Source organism: Calonectris borealis, chromosome 15 (genome assembly GCF_964195595.1).
Source record: "Calonectris borealis chromosome 15, bCalBor7.hap1.2, whole genome shotgun sequence".
Taxonomy (NCBI): Eukaryota; Metazoa; Chordata; class Aves; order Procellariiformes; family Procellariidae; genus Calonectris; species Calonectris borealis.
Window position 1 is genome coordinate 13,397,721 of NC_134326.1, and position 18,913 is coordinate 13,416,633.

The window sequence follows — 18,913 nt, forward strand, 5'->3', positions numbered from 1 at the left end:
TCCTGCTGGAACCCCCCAGGTCAGAAAGTCGGACTGCCCTCCCCTTCAGCTTAAAGCAGACCCACGGCCTCGAAGAAAGGCTCTGGAGAAAGAAGGTCACCCGCTTCTCTGGGCCCCCCGCCTGGTCTCCCCTGCAGAGGGGAGGGAAAGTGCTCTCTGCACTCACCGTGTGGGTCAGAGAGGTGGTCTGGGGTTGTCCAGTCTGGCTGTAATGAGTCTCAGTGTAGCTTGGTGCAAAGAGGTTTCTGCAGATACAGGGAGGGGGAAAGAAAAGAAAAAAAGAAGAAAAAAAAAAGAAGACAGTAAGACCTTTCTTTAGACCTGGATTTCTGTTTCCTAGGTGTGTTAGAAAATCGGCTAGATGCAGCTCTTTCTGAACTCAGTGTAAATATTCCTGTTGCGGTGAATCATTGTTGTGGACTTGGGGCAGTCGCTGTTTGCTACCTGCAGTGCGAAACCAATGGCAATGCGCAGAGGGGGCAGGCAGGAGACAGGTATTTGGGGGACGCCAGCCGAGAGCTACGCTCTATCTCTGCACTCTGCTCTGGATCAGCACTTTCCGCCTGCGAGGCGCTTGTTAACGTGCTGTCCCCAGGGAGGCAGCGGCTAACGGCTTCCTAGCGGCACAGGAGCCATGGAAGCTGCTGCGGGACCGGTGCCGCAGGCTGTGCTTCCCTGCGCAGAGCACGCTGTGATGGCAGAGGGTCAGAAGGTGGAAGTATAGCTGACCTTGCCACATCCATCCATCTGCTGCCCTGGCAGGAGCTGAGCGCTTCCTCTCGTGGAGAACACCCACTTCTGAAAGGGCGCAGCAAGCCATCTTCCTAAGTGCTCTTTCAAGCCATTTATTAAATTAAAATAATAAAGGAGAGCCTGTCCCTGACTTCGATCAGGCGCCAAGATCCACTTCCAACAGCTGCAAGTGAACAATTCAATTTTTACGTAAGGACTTAAAAAAAAACCCTGGAAACTCAACATCATCCTCCTCCTTTAATGGGTGCAAGTCTCTGAGCAGAGTTTCCTTTACTACTGCAAAGTCATGCCCCAGATATACTGGGATTAGATTCAGCCCACCAAGTCCAGTGTACCAAGCACACCACAGGCCAGTTCAAGACACATCTGGGCACAGGAGTGAGTTCTCAGCTCAAATCCAGACTCTCTCCAGTGCCCTAATCTGAGCACAATTATAAACCAATCTGCATCTGCATTTCAATTTCTGCCCAGAAGCCGATTCACATCTTTGTCCTAGGAAAATGCCGATTCCCCAATTTGAATTTGTTTGTGTCATCCTCATATAGACAATATTCTCCCTGTCTTCGGCCCAGGATCAGACCAAAAGTCTATAAAAGGCGCTCCTGTGCACTGAATAGTAAGCGTTTTGATTTGGTTCCAGAGGAAACAGCCTTCCCCTTCTTTTTAAACATCTGCATTTGCTAAACAGTGATGTAAAAAAAGTACAGCAAGTCAAAATCTGGGCCAAATCAAGAAGGTCATACCCTCTGTCCATCTCAGCAGCAGTAAAATATAAGTTTAAAACACTTTTTTAAAACAATGGCCTCAGTTCCAAAACTTTGGAGAAGGATCACAGAACATGTCCCATCTGTGAAACACACTTCTGCAGCCACCCCGCGGTGCTGCCAGGCCACCGAAGCGCGACACTTGCCACGCCACGAGGATGCCACGTGCATCCCGGGCAGCGTGATGCCAGCAACGCTGCAGCTGCAGTTCAGTCCTGCATCCTTGTTTAATGCATTTCATGCACCAGATTTTTTAACGATGACCTCCAAGAAAGCAAGAAAGGAAAAGTTTTCTTCTTTTCTTTGCTTGATTTCTTTAGGCTGGATGAAGAAAGCTGTATCAGAAACAAAACCAAAGATTTTTCCAACTGCCTTGGGTTTTGGTATGTGGCAGTCAGGTCTAATCCACCTTGAAAGCCTCTGTTTGAATAAGGAATTGGGTGCTTGTGATATCTAATTAAATAAGGCCAGGGCAACAGGAAACGCAACCTTTTATCAGAGCGTTTGAAAGTGCTTCCCCCATCTGGCATCCAAAGGCTCAGACACCTGAACAAGTACCGCTGGCTTAGTGTCAGACAAAACGGTGTGCCACTGTTGTATCTGACAGCATTTGATGTCAGGAATACAACAGCTTTTATCTCCACTTTCAAAGTTCACCGTAGCCCAGGAAAGCTCATTTTGCTTCTTTCTGATGTGTTAATTCTCATCACTAGATCCTGTCAGTGCTCAGAAGGCGAGATTGCTGCGTTCAGCTATCTCGGGTCTGTAAACTGAAGATAAGCCCAGAAGCACCATCCCACAGAAAATAACTCCCTTCATCTCCCTGACTGCAGTAGCTTGCTCAGCACAAGGCTGCAAGAAACAAATGTTTAATCAACAGATTGCATTAACTCGAAGGAAATTGCCTTGAGCAATGTGCTCTGGCAGGTATCTGGTCTGTGTTAGAGGCTGTCATCTGCCCAGTGCTACTAAAGCCAGAATTAGACAACAGCCTATAGATTTCCAGTAGCTGAGGCTTGCACAGCTTACTTGTTTCATTCCCAAACAAGCACAGTTATGTTTTCTTCCTGCTCCTTTATTCTTGGAAAGCATTCACTATGAATAGCTATTTTATCTCTCCTCCAGCATCTACCATAAAACTCCTCAGTGCTTTGACTCCTGCCCAGCCTGAATTTTTAGGGGTACTTATGCAGCCGCTGAGCTCACAGCACGCATCATCTGGCTGAGCGGTGCCACGTTACTCCTTTCAAGCCTCTCTCCACCAGTTGACTCCGATGCTACGTTGCAGGCTCCCTATGAAAAGTCCAGCTTCTTATTCTGAGCTTGAAACAGTCCTGTTTTGAAGGCCCTTCCCTGCCTTAATGCAGGGGAGCCTTGGGGCTCTTGCAGCACTGCTGAGAAGGGCTATCGCAGTGCATTACACGGTGTGCGGTGGGGAGAGCAGTGAGGAAAGAGGAAAAACAACAGGACATCTTGCAACACCCTTGGGGTTCTATCTCACTTTGAGCCTGTGAAAGTTCACCCCCAACCCAGCTCACTTCCTCAGCTAGCATCAAGCTTTCCACCAAATTGTAAATAAATAGAGAAGAAGCCTTCTTTCCATCTCAGAGGGCACCAGAGTTATCAACCAGTCTTGTCCCTCTTCTCCATGTGTACCAGTTGTTGGATAAACAGGAGAGATTAGTGAGATATGAGTACCCCAAAACCTTAGCGGTGGCCTTTATCTGCCATCAGTTCAGGACAGCATCACTGCCAGGCTGAACGGCTGATTCCAGGGGAGCTCAGCTCTGCAAAGCGCTGATGGACCTGATGCACCATTTCCAGAGGAGCACAGAGATCACCACCTTGCTGGAGAAGGAAAGCCTGGAAAAAACAGCATGATTTGGTCCTTCTTCTCTCTGACATTATATGTCTTAGTGACTACCTCTCCAGCAGCTCGAGATGAAGCTGCAAAATAACATCATTTAAAGGCTTCTGAGATACAGTCAGGCAGCTGGCAGATTGCTAGCACACATCATCTTCCTAAAAGGCAGCATGGAGTCCATCATTAGAGGAGTTATCAGCATGAGGAACTGATGAAGTCAGAGGAAAAGCTGGTTTTGGATGGCAGCGCTCTCCTTTGCTAAACCTTGATCACAGCTGCAGCCATGCGGGGCTGTCTGAGGCCAGGGTAAGCTACACAAGAGCACTCAAGATGTTCTAGAGAAGCCCTCACACCTTTCCAACAGCGACCAGCTTTCGGCAAGATCAGTCGTTCCCCAAGACCCGGCTCAGTGTCCAGCTCAGGGTGGAATAGCCTGCTCTTGGCAGGATTTGTTCCCCAGAAAGCCTTGGGAGCCGGGTTAAATACAAGCGAGGAAACCAAACGAAGGAAGAGTGGCTCGGTGCCATAATGTACAGATGGCTCGAGACTGTTTCTGCTGATGACCGACGTGGAGTGATCTTGGTCCTGCTCCAGCCTGTCAATGATATCATTGTTTGAAACAAATCTTCCCCATGCCGCTGTGCTGCTCCCTGGAAGGGCCCTGCCGTGCAGAGCTGACGTTACAGGGCAGCGTGGTGGCTGTTTTGCCCATCGAGATGCCATGCCAGGGAGTCACACGCTTTGCACAAGAGCCGATGGTGTTCAACGGGAGAGGCAGGCTGAGGGTGCGGGGCAAAACCCAGCTTTCTCGGCAGGCAGCTGCCCCTGTGGCACTTGGGGACAGTGCAAGAGCGTGACCTCCAGCTCCTCCAGCCACCGCAGAGGAGCAGAGAAGCAGCTGGGGAGAGGGGGGCTGCACGGCACACCCAAATGCTTCCAAAAACAGCAGAAGGAAAGCTGGGGCCTTTCCTGCATGACCACGTTCGTTTGAGGGAGTGCACGTTTCCCAGCTGCTCTGGAGAACCTCACCCCTACTTTCCTGATAAATGGGAGCAGTTTGCTTTCGCCTGTGAAACACCAATTGTTAGCACAAGACTTGGAGGAGCTCAGAGCCCTCCATCCCAGGGACCGCTGTGAACGTGCTCAGCTCCAACAGCCAGATATCACCCATGGGCACTGGGAGGGCCCCAGCAGCACACTGGTGCTCTTGCTAATTAGAGCAAGAAGGATTTTTTTTATAATTTGGTCCCATAAACAACTTTGTTTGGGTTCATTTTACAGAGGGGCTAGTCTGCATGAAGAGCTTCCAATTTAAAAACACCCCTGAGTATCCAGGAGACAGACATTTTTTATTTCCTCCCAAAAACCAAAAGCTAAATGATCCATGAAGCTCTCATGAGAAACATTGACTCTTAATTTCTCAGTTGTGGGACCAAGAAAAGTGAAGTCTGCAATCTCTTACATCTCTTCCCCTGTCCCTTTCTTCAAATCACAATAAATCTGTCCAGTCAGGCTGCCAGCATCTGGGGGTGGAGGGAATTGACTCTCCCAAGAAGGTTTAGATGTCAGATTTCCATCTACAATTTGTGGTCCCACTCCATTGCCTCTAACAGGATCCAAGTAGGGTAAGAAGTGACCTCCTAGTCACTTAAACATTCCCTAAGGTCAGAATTTATTATCAAAGCCTGAGGTGACCCCATCTTGAACACCACAACACATGACCCATGACAACACGAGCAGGCAGGCCTGCTTTCCATATCCACCACTAGTGGGAAATCGGAGATTTCACCTCTCTGGAATCCTCCAGCCAAAACCTGGCACTTCATGAAATCAAGGAAATCCAAATTTTTTTTTTCTTGGTGAGTTTCATCCAGATGAAGCTCCCTTCCTCAAGAGCCTTTGCCAATATATCTGAGAACATGTTTATTGTGTGAACAGCAGCAGTTTGGAAGGAAAAAGTAGCTTCCAGCTATTGAGGTGGAACTAAACAGCTATTTGTAATGCCTGGGAGAATATCACAGGCTAAAGACTCTCCATCCCCTTTTGCCATCCACATCATCTGTGACGTTCACTGTGTAAATCATGTTGAAGGACCCATTTGTTGAAGCAAAATTTGTCACACAGCCCCTTGGTTTACCAATGGGAACCATAAAAGTTGCCTGGAGAGGAAAAAGGAAATAAAATAAATGGGAAACCAGCTGATAATGAGTCAGGGAGCAAAAGATTTAAGGGCTCCATTTCCTCATCTCTTCCTCCCTGCCCCACGCAGAGGAATCACTGCATATCCCAAGGGAATCAGGAGGCTGAAAAGCAGCTACGGCTTTCCAGGTCCCAACCCTGTTTTTCTGATGACTCCAAGAGACAGTAGAGCAGGATAAACTCAATTTCCCTCCTTTACGTAACCCTTACCCCCTCCCCACGCAGGAAGCCCATTAGACACCGATGATGTGTAGCCCATCGGTGGAATAATCTCATATATCCTTCCTGCTCAGAGGTGGGCAGCAACCTCCCCTCTTCCTCACACAGTTGGTAGAAGAGGCCCTGGAAATGAGCAAAAGCAGGAAACGGTGAAATACAAGTGACATACAGATCTCTTATCGCACTGCTGAGAGCATCGAGCAGGGCTGGAGTGCTCATCGCCTACCCAGGTGGGGCCAGAAGAGACTGGAAACGATACTGGTCCTTATCAGATCCAGTTGCCTAAAAACAACTATCTGGATTGCTCCCGAGGTCAGACCAGAGGAGCTTTGGACTTTCTTTGCAGCGTCCTCTCCACTGCGGCTCTGCCACAAAGTGCCCCACGCCATCACGGCTGCTGCGGGCAGGCAGCAGCCAAAATACGCAGCTAAAACACACAGCTGTGCCCCACGCTGCCCACGGGATTCACCCCTGGAGAAGCCCCCGCTACCCCTTGCCACCGAGAGGACCCTTCCCAAGTCTGCCCTCCCCATGAGAGACTCAAAAGAGAAAGAGAAGAGGGAGGAAAGTCTTGTTGATACTCTTCCTGCATTCAGGTGAGAAGACAAATTCCATGCAGGTTTCTGCTGTGCAAATATGAGCTCTCCTCTTCACTAGAAAGAAAAGGCTCACGCCAGGCAGCGCTGCCACACACATTCAGAGCATCTCAGCTTGGCTCAAAGCTGCTTTTTATTAACAAATGCAAATGCCTTTTAAAAAAGTCACTTTTCATCCAAGGTTTGCAACTCAGATTCTTCCGTTCCTAAGCCCCAGCCAAATTTAAAGCTGCTTTATAGGCTTCTCTCCATATATTTGTTGTTTGTGCAGCTTTGAGCTTTCCAATCCTGCAGCTGCAGGACATGGTTTTGAGTCATTTAAAACAAGCCCGAGTCGTTTGGGGGATATACTTTTGTTGTTATTCGGAAATGTTAACTAGTGTTGTGAGTTCTGCTTGCAACTACAGTGTGGTTCCGCCTTCTTATCAAACTCCTGAGCAGGAAATAATGCAATATTATGTTAACTGCTAATGCAATAATTGTATTTGTAGATATATGAAGCCCAAACTCAGATGTGTGCTGAGCTTATTACAAAATACAGAGTTGTACATGGTTCTTAAGAAAGATACGCAATAATTTCTGCGTTTTACCTCTGTGGATTAACACAATCTCCTTTTCATATGGAATGTGAAATCAGAGGCTGGGCGCGAACATTTCTTCCACATATTGAAAACAGCACATTTCTTTCAAAGCTAGTGCATCCCTACCAAAGCGGTACAGATTACGACTTCCCCCCCTCCCCTTTCAAAGCAAGCTCATATTCTCATCAGCTTTCTCTCTCCATAAGGAGAGTGGTGAATGCGGAACGAGGCTGCCTAATCCACGTTTCACTAGCTTGGTCTATCTCCTCTCTGGGTTTGGGAACCATTGGGTAAATCATATCCCAACCAGACCCTGCTGATGCCAATCATTTCATGCTTTCTTTGAGGCTGGGACATGGTTACGAGGAGACAACAGGAGCCAGGCGGGCGCGTTCACAGCCCTGTGCTGAGGCTGGAGACAGAGGGGGAGCAGACCACCAACCTCAGCAGCAAAGCTGTTTTCCAGAAGCTCCTCTAAGCTGGGTCAGTTACATGACCCAGAACTCTGGGGCCCATTTTAATTTAAAAATCCCAAAGTACCTTCCTTAAAGCTGCAGTTCTGTTATACCCACTTTCACGTGAACATGAAACCAGGAGCAGCCAGGTTTCAGACAGCTTTGAAGGGACGCTTCCCACTTGGGGGATTTCAACTTCTCTCCCGCTGTCTGGGTGCCCGACAAACCCTTCAGAGAAGAAGTCCCTCATGCTGCAACTACTCAGTACCCCAAATCTCAGCTAGAACCTCAGGCTCCCCTACAAGATAAGCAACAACAGTGGTGAGGTCCTGGGTGCTGGGGAGCAACCCCAGGCTGGGAAGCAGGAACCCGAGGAGCCGGGCTGGACTCTACCTCACTGCACCTTTGACAAGGAGAAGTGGTTTTCATTGACTTAGAAGTGCTCTATGGATGCTGATAATTACAGCATCCACAGGGCTCCCAGGGACTTCATGTTTTTGTTTGCTTCATCATTTCTCTCTTAATTTGAGTGTCTCTAAATTACTTCCGCACCTCCACAAGTCTCTGAAAGGTGGTGGCTCTCCAGAGCCTCTCATCTAATCAAGTTCAGACTTGCATGTTTGGGATCGTGCCATCACCTTTCTTGAACAAGGACTTGAGGCCTGGCAAGACTCCCACGTGAAGCACTGCTATCTATGAATCACTTGCATTTTCCACAGAAAATAAAAATAAAAAACTCCAAACCACTTGCTGTATTTCATCAGTCCTAGTAAGGCAATTCATCCCGCAGTGGAAGTGTGTGTGCACGCTTAAGTCTGTGTGTATACATCTCAATGAATGAAAATGCATTTCAGGAAATAAACACAATAGAAATCTTCTATTATTATAATTCTGTTTACTAACACCAGCAATGAGTTTGTCTGCATTGGAAATAGCACAGCACCGCTCCCGCAAGGCACCTGGAGGTTACGTCACCACGCTCGGAGCACAAATGGATTAATGGATCCTTGCTCTTGCCAGCTTCTGCTGTGCCAGAAATAAATTCACCTTTGCACAGCGATTGCAGAATATGCAAGACCTGACAGTCCTTCCAGCAGGAAGGAGACCCCCAGCAGCATTAGCAGTTACGCTGCTTCCAGGTTCAGTTCAGAGACTGGCATTGCTGACCACTGTCGTCAGCAACGGCTGCTTCTCCTGCATTAGACAGGACCGAGTTAGCAACGCTTATGCTGCCTGGTCTCTTCTACCACTTCTCTATTTTCCCAGCTGAGAGATGCCAAAACACACAGAATTTATAGCTGTTGCTGTTTAATTCTACACAGGTGCATGACTGGGAAAAATGTCTGGCTTTTGCAGCACTGCAACTCCCAGTAGCTTATGTGGCCTATTACAGAAAACACCTCGTAGGCTGTACTCGCCTTTCATCAGCCATCAGATTTCAGTCTTTACTGCAGACAGCGCCAAGAAAAATCTGGTTTTCCTCCAAAATGCCCTGAATATCATTTAGGTTTATGCACTGCCATCCGAACTAATAAGATTTTCTGACACTTCACTCTTTCAGGAGGAAAGCTGAGCCCCCAAGCTCTGTGGTTGGGATGTCCATACAATACATTTAAGATACAACCAGGGTCATTATTCCAAGACTATTATTCCTACTGATTCTAGCAGACAAACATTTGGTTGTGTTTCCATAGATAAATCTTTAGATCCATTTAAAAATAAATAAAACAAACACCAACAGTGCAAGTGGACTGCTTAGCAAAGACAAGCTTCTTGCAGCTAAATTTCCAGCTGCTGTTCCACCACTGAAAACTAATGTACTCACAGGGCAGAGAGCCTCTGGAGCAGCCTCCAGACCAGAATCCTTCTATCTACCTTAACCTCCTGCAGCTTCAGCTGAATTCAATACACATCACGCCCTATGATATCACACAGCATTGCTGTATCATGCCTGAGAGGAGGTTGCATTTCAGTTAATGCAAAAGCATTTTTCAGTCTGCTTTAGCATGAAGGGCACTAATGGAATTGAATTTGTCAGATCGTTTCTCCTAGGAAACGGAGCAGGACCTCTTCAGCTCACAGCAAATGAAATCCTCATTAGAGTCACACTGATGCTAAAGCATTGAGCTATTTGGTAAATAGTGCACTTCGTATCAGCAACGTTTTCTAGTTAATGTAGTAAGAATTATGATGCAAAAATAAGTTTATACACTGAGGGCCAGGTCACCGTCTGCTTTTTGCTGACAAAACTCTGTTACTGTCAGTGCTGCTTGGCTGATTAACATCAGTGGGGACTCAGACCTGGAATAACCTTGAAATCCAGAAAAGGACTTCCTCATCCTGTCTTTATCAAAACCTTGCTGAAGTCAGTGGAGGTTTTCCTGTTGACTTCACTGTAATCCTTATTCATTATTTTAGTGAGACCACAATGCAAGGCACAAGCACACTTACCCATTCTTCTCCAATTCCAAGATGAGCTCCTGGCCTTCTGCCTTTACCTTAACTTCAGCCCTGAGTGGATGCTGCGTGCAAAAGAGAGGGTGCCTGTTACTCATACATCATCGTAATTATGAACACATCCAGAAACACAAATTGTTCCCCTGGAAATTGCAGCTGACCTTAAACCACTCCTCGCCTTCCTCCTACCTTCAGACCTGGAGTGCTGGGGAAGGGAAGGGACGGGTCATGGTGGCTCCCAGCTCCAGGCACGCTGCTGCATCCCCACGGCACAGCCATGAGGGGCCAGGAAGCAGTACAGGCACGCTGGTGGGATGGGATGCCATATCTGAGCTAGTGACCCTGGTGTCTCAGGAGGAATAATGGGCTCAGATGAGGCAACAAGTCCTGGTGCTGGAGCTCCTGAAGGTGCAGCTGGGTGGGAGGGATGCGCTGCACCCCCCTTCTCCTGTACACTATGCTCAGGACCACATCACAGGACAACCCAGAGATTTACAAGTCAAATATATGATCTAGTTAACCAAAGCTTCCTCTGTTGTCACAGCAGAAAAAGACATTTTTAGGAGCCTATTTCAGGACAGGAGGAATCACACCTCTTCCAGAGATTTTCACATAGTTCCTTTACTCACAGAAAATGCCAATAAAAGGCATGCTACAGGGTCCCTTAGACATCTTTAGGCTCTAGCCGTTGTTCAGACAGTATTTCACAGCTGCTCTTGTATTAGTCCCAGGCTGCCAAGGGACTGGAAACCATGACAGCAACTTTCTAGAGTGTTCAAGCACACAGGCACAGCCCTGGTTTGCAATTTGCCTACAGCTCCAAATGAGGACACAGGACAGCCGGCTCCCCAAGGCCTACTGGTGTTAACAGAAAGGACCCTAATTTCTTAGTGCAATGGCAAATGCATGCACTAAAACCAGCATTTGGGGAAAAAAAAAAAAATCATTCAAAAGACTGAAAGTACAGAATATGTTTTCTAGAGGACCAACTAGAAGGGCCTCTGGAGGTCTCCAGTTTTACCTCCCTCAAAGCAGAATCACTAGCTAAGGTCAGCTGAGGATTTCTGAGTCTGAGTGCTTTCTCATAAAGGAAATGGATGAATAAAGTCCCCAGAAGAGAAATAACCCATTTGAAAAGAACAGGCTTCTCTATTCAGCTGGAAGGGGAAAAAAAAAAAATCATAAAAACTGGCGAGATGATTAACCCGTAGTATTTCCTAATACAGTGTTGGAGGGGATTTTGCAGAACAGATCAACTGAAGGCAAAATAAAGCAAGGCTGACTGAATGGGATGTTCTGATGAAAGATCTGTCAGCCCAGAGATACTCTCACTTGCCACTTCATCAATTCCAAGCTCAGTTACAAACTTCTCCTTTCATCAGCTCCCTGCTCGTATTCTGGGTTTTGTTCATCTTTCCTTCAGTTTCCAGGACATTGCACCAGGCCCACACAGATGATGCAAAACAAGTTAATACATTTAGGATATACAACAAGGGCTAATTCCAAAGGGCTGAGTTTAGTTTACTGAATCACAGGTGCTCAGTACATCTCAGGGTAGGTCTGTTGTTTTGCTAACTAACATGCAAGCAATGGAGGTTGCCTTGCCCATAACTGGGGGGGTCTGAGGGTCTCCATCATCATAAAAGTCTCTTCAAAGGTCATGCAAACATCATTATTACTAATAACGCTTTCTCTTCTCCTTCAGTAATCCCACTACTTCAGAGTCCATCAATTGCTGTGTAACTGAAAAACCCCAGCTGTACATAAGCTTTGCTAACACTGGTTTTAGAGCCAACAGGAACTTGCCTGAAACAAACCAAGTACGACCCCTGAGACCCAGCAAATTTGTATAAGGGGAAATGCTGTCCAGATGTATTTGTATCACTATCGATAATAGAGAGGACCAAAACTTCAGGCAGCACTGCAAGGACATTTAAAGAGAATTAAGATCATGAGAGAGTCATTGTAGCTTTTTTTTTTTTTGAATATGACACAATAAAAAGTTTTAGAAAGTCTTATCATATGGAGAGGACATAAATCCCAAAATAACACCACTTATGGGGAGATGTCATGATTTTTCTTTAGTATAATGCTGCAGCTTCCCTTTTTCTTGTTCACAACGTAAATAACACCATCTGGATTTTCCTCTTTCATTTCATTATGCAACTGATAACTTCTTGATTGTGGCAATGCAAATGCTGGGAAGTTGAACTGCGGTTTGTGGTTGGTTGGTGTTTAAGTCTGGCACCCCAGCAGTTCTCAGAATGGCTGCAGACCACTGACACACCACTTCATCCATCCACGTAAGAGAAATGGGGGTGAGGTTTATATGGATACATACAGTGCCTGAGACACAGTCAGACACACCTGAGCTGCTGGTTGGCTTTTCTTAGTGAAGCACCCTCACAGCTGGGATTCATCTCCTCCTAAAGCAGATGCCTCTATTCGGCTGTTCCCTAAATGCCAGGGATTGTATTGCCTCACTCCCCTATTAACAGATACACAGATCAGGTAGACTTGATCTAGGCTTTAAGGCATGCCAGAGGGCAAACGATTACAAGCCTTTGCACGCCAGGAGCAGTCTCACGCTCGGTGCCCGAGGTGCGCCCGCCAGCTCACCCAGCCTTTCCCGGGATTTGGAGGAGCTGCAGCAGCTCCCCGTGCTGCAGATGGGCTTTCTGGCTCATCCCTGCGGCTTGTCACAGAGCTCAGCTTAAAACAAAACGCGCATCGCCAGGTCCTGTCCTAACCGCGACATCGTTCCTCCCCCTGGAAACGATACGGAGGTTTGAAAACAAAATGTAAATCAAGCGCTGGGCGCGACCTACCTTCTCGCTGCTGGGGCTCCCCAGGGCTGCCCAGCGCGGCTCCACCACCTCGGGCTGCAGCTCCACGCCGGCGGCGTCCCCTCCAGCTGGGGAGACACAAGGGGAGCCGCTCACAACCCCGACCCCATCCGCACCCCCGGGAGTTAAGGAACCCGAACCCGGGGCGGGAGAGGAGAGCTCTCGCTCTGTAGAAGCAGGAGGATCCCCCCCCAAACCACCCACCCATCCTCCCTCCCCGGGGGCTCATGCAGCCAGAGGCACTCGTGCAGGGTGGGAAGTGGGGGACGGCCGGCGCAGCCCCCCCGGGCCGGGCACCCCACACTCACGGGGCGGCGGCCGCAGCAGCAGCGAGAGGGCGATGCCGCAGAGCAGCCCCCGGCCCCGCATGGCTCCGGGCAGGAGACGGCGCTCCGCCGCCGCCGCCCCGCCGTATAAAACCTCCCGGCGCGGCTTTCTCCTCCCACCACCGGCCCGAAATCCGGCCCTGCAGCCCCCTGCCTGGGGGGGTGGGTGTGTCTCCTCCTCTTCTTCCTACACCCCACCCCGGGCAGCACCCCGGGTGCAATAGCGGCTCTGCCCTGCGGCACGGGGGTGTGGGGCTGGGCTGGGCTGTCCCGGGCTGTCCCGGCACCCCGGGGCGGGGGGAAGCCTGAGCGCCTCTCTGGGGCTCCCCATGCAAAACCTCGGCCCTCTCCCCCAGCTCTTTTGGCAGCACGGAATCAAAAGCTAGCAAAGAGGAGAGACCTGGTGGAGGGAAGCAGCCGAACCATTGTCAAGAGGCTCCTGTAGGAGCGGTGCTATGGCTTTAGATGTTTATTTATTTATTTGTTATATTTATGTGTAATCCTATCAAACCCTTCATGGCTGAACCCATGTTTCCAGAGGCATCCTAAATCCCTCCGCTCCTGGGAAGTGCATGGTCCCTGGACAGCTGAAAGCGTATAGGGTTTATTGTGCCCATATAAATGGACAGAAGTGAAAACGCGTTCACTGCATCTCTCCCCCTAAGGCAGATGGAGGGCTGGGGCTGGGGAAGGGCTTGGGAGCATCCACAGCTCATATTCCCTGTGCTGCCCTTCAGGGATGTCCACTCACTCCCATGAGGCTCCCAAAGGACCATCCCTGTCTTCTCCTGCATCCTTCAGGGCTAACCCATGGGTTGCGGTCCATGCATCATCTCTTTGCTAGTCCTCTGCCCTTCAGGGGGATGAGCACCCAGAGGACCACCAGATGCAGTGCCTCACTGCTGGGTTAGCCCGTGTGGCTCAGGGTCGCACCAGGAGAGGAGAACACAAGTCAGTGGGGCCATGCTGAGGTGGCCATGCTCACCACCTGAGCTCCGTGGTGCTGTAGATGCTACTTGCACATGCTGAGCCTATGAAAAGCAACTGCCATCCCTTATGTCAGATTATTTCTTCCGTGACTCCCAGCCAGCTCAACTGCAGCCACGCTAGCAAGGCTGCGAGGCTGGACTGACATGCATTTTTATGGGGTCGGCTCAGAGTGGCAGGAAAAGGCATTACCTCTTAGTCATACTCTTCAGACAGCCATCGATCCACATTACCCGTCCAACCCTTTCCATTCATCTCTATACTTAAAGTGCCTGTGTAGGTGAACCATCAGGAAACCAACTTAAGAAATTTGCACCTGGCTACGTTTCAGAGTGTATTGGTAAATCAGGCCAATAGGAAATTAATACTCCATTTAGAATAAAGGATTGCTAGATAATAGTAGTGATTTTGTCTCTTGACCAGAGGTTTATTGAAACCACGGAGCTCTCTTTTACTGAAGGTCTTCGCTGATTCCTGCCACTGTGCCCAAAGGAAATGTGACTGTTTCCATTTGCAGATGCCATTTTTGCTTATGACTTTTGTATATGTCGCCTTTCTCCCCCAGCACTTCACAGGCTAAACCTTTTTGTTCTTCTGAAGGTCAATTTATTCCTGATATCACTGTGGCAGAAGAAAGCTAGGACGTCTTGGGGACACCTAGAGGGAATCATCAGGGTGAGCAGGCTGTAAATGACATTTTAGCTGACCCACAGACAGGTCACAAATTTTCGTCACACAACTAAGTCATATTTCCCAGAGCAAAAATCCAGGGACCAGATTTCAGCTCTTTTCTAATCATGTGGAGTATCTTGAAGGGAAACCTTGAATTTTTTGTGAGCTCTCCCATTTATTTATAGCTGCCTGTAATATAGAAGAAAACAATGGCACTATTGTTGATGCTTTTATTATAGAAAAGTAAAAATGCAAGCCAAATTTAGACACAAATTTAGCTATTCTGCTTTCATCCCTGCATAAAATTTCTGTCTACCCAAAGGCAAAAAAAATACTTTGATGAGGAACATGTATATTTGCACTGAAAGATTGTCACAAATCTTCCCAGTACAACAAATCTTTCTAGGGACTGCTCCACATATTTCTCTAAAAGAAGATCAGCTCAAAAAAAGCATAAAATGGAATAAAAAGAACCTAATTTTAAGATTGTTAAAATACTTAGGCCAACAACTATCTGCTTGTGATTGTTGTCAGCATTCAAGTATCATAAAAATAAAATACATGCAATATTTGCATTTGTTATACAGTGATATTTTTATCTTTGGATCTTGGTAATATGAGAATTGATATCTTAATTTATAATCACCAGAAACTCCCTCTCTATAAATATAACCACAGACCGTGCAGTTGTTACATATAGTTTAATCTATATATATATGATATATCACTTACATTACTGAGACATTTTTGCATGGAAAGATTCAGGATATTCTAGCCGTATTAACGGTGCTCAGATGCTGTAACGCTACCTGCCTCTGGCACAGGATGAGTCAGATCCTGCCTGTACCCATCTCTTCAAAAAGCTCTTACCGAAGTCGGTGGGACATTTGCCTGATTCACAGAGCAAGGTCAGGCTTTCGGTTATCTAGGAATTACTCAGACTCAGACCCATTTCCTCCAGGATCCCAACTGCCTGATTAAAAGTATCAGCTGGGAATTTGGAAGTCTGTGCTCTGTTGCCTTATCTATTGCATCCCCTGTGATCAAGGGATGGACATACCTATTAGCTGCAGCCTCCCTGCAGCACCCAGAGCAAGTGTCGGTGCATGTGGTCGTTCACTAGGTTTGAAAAGTAGGTGTTCCAGTTTCCCCAGGGCAAAGCTGATGCAAATGCTTTTGCAGTGGGGTTTCTGCACTTACTCGACTGTTTGCAAGATGGTTTAACACTACTGTTGTTAGCTGGAAAGCAAAAGATGATGATTCTCCCATTACGTTCATAGTAAATGAGGAGTTAGCCACCTAGAAGGAAATAGATAGACCTACAGAGGAGAACACCTGCGAAAGAAACAGACTTATGCAGAGAATGACTCGGACTAAATGTATCAGACTAAAAGCTCAGTAATATTTCATTGGAACTCTCTCTTCAGAAATGGGAAAGGTTGAATGAACTGCTTTGAAAAGACTCCTGCTGACACTGGAGAAAATGTTACCAAGAATCAAAGTCTTAGAAGGAGAAGGTAGAAGACTTTTTCTCCTGCCTAACCTCTGCATTTCAGACACTCGCACTGATGAAAGAAATTTTGTGTCTTTGCCTGACTTGAGTGGAATGTGAAATCTTTCGTTTTTCAGAACATTTTTCTCCTTCAGATCACTGGAAATGATCAAAGGAGGAAGGCTGTGAATCCGTGAAGGGAACTGGCAATTTAACAGCGAACTTCATTATTTTGAGTCTTAACGGTTGAGAAGAGCTTTGTCTGACCCAGAATCTTCCGTTTAGCTTTGGTTTTCCACCACCGATGTAGGACAGTGGGAATACTTGGAAGAGCCCTCGAGCAGCTGTCCTGCCAAAGAGGGAGAAGTGCTGTAAGATGATCAAGTACTAGACAAGGGCTTGTCCCAATGCGCTGTTAATGAAATAATATCAAAGCACTCTCTATGCTTTTTTTAAAGGGTGGGTCACTGCTGCTACTTTTGCTTCATCCTGACAGGCAAGTGAACTTAGTGGTAGAAGACTGTATATGCAGACATGTTGCATCTTTTTAACTGTATTTGTACATGTAAAGCACTGTAGTCCTCTTCACGCTGCCTGCAAACTTCTCCAGCACAACAGTGATTATACTGAAGTAGCTTATTCTTGTAAGAGAGGGGGAACAGGTATAACGACAAGGGCTTTTAATAACATCCAATCCATAAAACTGTCCAGTAACTTTGGAGATGAAACTCATCTCTGCAAATGGATAGCCACAAGCAGTGACGCACCGGGAAGCACTACTAAATGTCTTTAGACTTTTACAGCAGCAGGAGAAAACAAACTTTGTTTGGAAAATGGGCATCTGATTTGTTTTTCAAGTTGAGAAGCATGCAAAGTGATTTTTAGTTTAGATTAAGGTAAAAAGCAGAGACAGAATAAAAAAAATTATCTCATAAGAGAGTAGAATATCTCTTTCACGTCTCAGATACCCTCTGCCCTGCCATGAGGAGTGCCATGGGACTGGCCCTGCCTATGACCCATTTCACACGTTTCAAGGAGAGAAATAACAGCACAGATACTTGGCACTTCAGGAATCTGCATTTAGGAGGTAAGTTAGAAGGGGTGAAAATGACCTAGGAATTGGAGCTAAAAACCTCTTCTATCACAAGAGAATTCCCCCATGCAGGGCTGCCAGAGCATGCTAAGGAATGAATCAGAGGAAGCCAGGTTTGGATGGGGTGTTCATATAATTTTCGCTCCTACTGTAGACAAGACACAATAGTCTTCAAGAGAGCTCAGCTGAGGGCTGGGTCCGATGCCAGAGACCTGCAAGCACAGACCCCGTACGACTGACTCAGGACTTCAGCTCTAGCTGGAAGGGAAGGAGGGATCAGCCCTATGTTTTGTTTCCCATTAATATATCCAGGATGTGTTAAACCTCAGTCTTCTTTTCTTCTGGCCTTAATGGTATTGAACAGAACAGATATCTGCTAAGGGTATAATACTGTGTTTTCCTGCATGAACAGCAAAAGTCCCATTAGCAGACAGATGCTGCGCAGCAAATGCCAAATCCCTCAACCCACTGAAGCTCGCTCTGAGCTATCAGCACCAGGTTCACAACAAGCACAGGGTACAACCCAGCAGCTCTGAGGCACCTCCCTTCAAACAGTGCTGGACAACCCCATATAGGAGGAAGTAAATTTATATTATCCATGGCAAGCAACCATTCTAGATTCTGCTGCATTGGAATATGTCTTATATCCTACTCCATAGTGTATAAAAAGAAAAATGGGAGAAGAGGAAAGTTAGATCTAGAGAATAATCCCACAAACAGCTGTTTTATACCCTGAAACATACTTGTGTGGGAATTAGTACATTTGCCCACATGCATTCCTGCAGGCCAGATCAGCTTTCAGTGAGAAGATAATTTAGAAATGAACAGGCATTTTATACTATTTATAAGACTTTCCTCTTAATGATTCATCTGCATTGCAGATGCAGTGGGAGCAGGGGGCTCTTTACAACACAGTTGCAATGTGTAGGGTAGACAGGATTTACTCAAGCTTTTGTGTTCTTTAACTACAAAATGCAGTAGTTCTCAAATGAGAGGTTTTGATTTTGGACTTAGAAAATGGAGTTATGGGCCCACAGAAGCAGAAAAGCATAAAAATGTTGATATAAGACTGAAAACGTAAAATGCAAAGAACCCAGAGGATATCTACTCTACACTGACTTAGGGCTAGCTTTAGAGGCATATGGAAATTTCATTTGTACCATTTGTACCATTTGTACCTCATTCTGTCTTTATCAATAACGCAGTCTCAATGGATACAGGGGACCTAAGACTCAGGTTTGACAGGACACTCAGGGACAACAGATCCAGTGTGATAACCCATAAAATACAGGATGTCCTATATGAGATAGTCAGCCTAGCTTCTTCTGAATCATTCCTTAGCATCCTCTAGCAGTACAGCATGGACGGACTTCTCCATCCATGGCTTTTAGCTCTTCCCATATTTCTCTGGTAGCTGGATTTATGTCATTATAAATATAAATACACACACACATATACACACTAGTATTTGACTGAAAAAGTGACTTCAGCTTGTCACTCTAGGCACGTGCAGCTTAGCTGCACAGTGGGTCTGTGAATTACATGAATTGCAATTTACCTGTCCCCACTCAGTTCAATGTCCATGGCTTAAAATGAAGCACTAGGGGTA

General features: G+C 46.9%; 1 protein-coding gene across 1 annotated transcript in view; it reads right to left on the bottom strand.

The window, feature by feature from the left end:
* Positions 1–13,292, bottom strand: part of ADAM19 (ADAM metallopeptidase domain 19) — a 36,074-nt gene extending 22,782 nt beyond the window's left edge. Inside the window, exons 1-4 of the mRNA XM_075164285.1 lie at positions 13,043–13,292; positions 12,717–12,802; positions 9,883–9,953; positions 167–245 (exon numbers count right to left, since the gene is read on the bottom strand). Coding sequence (XP_075020386.1) covers positions 167–245; positions 9,883–9,953; positions 12,717–12,802; positions 13,043–13,103 — 297 coding nt within the window. The 5' untranslated portion in view covers positions 13,104–13,292. The remainder of the gene's footprint in view (positions 1–166; positions 246–9,882; positions 9,954–12,716; positions 12,803–13,042) is intronic.
* Positions 13,293–18,913: the final 5,621 nt, after the last annotated feature.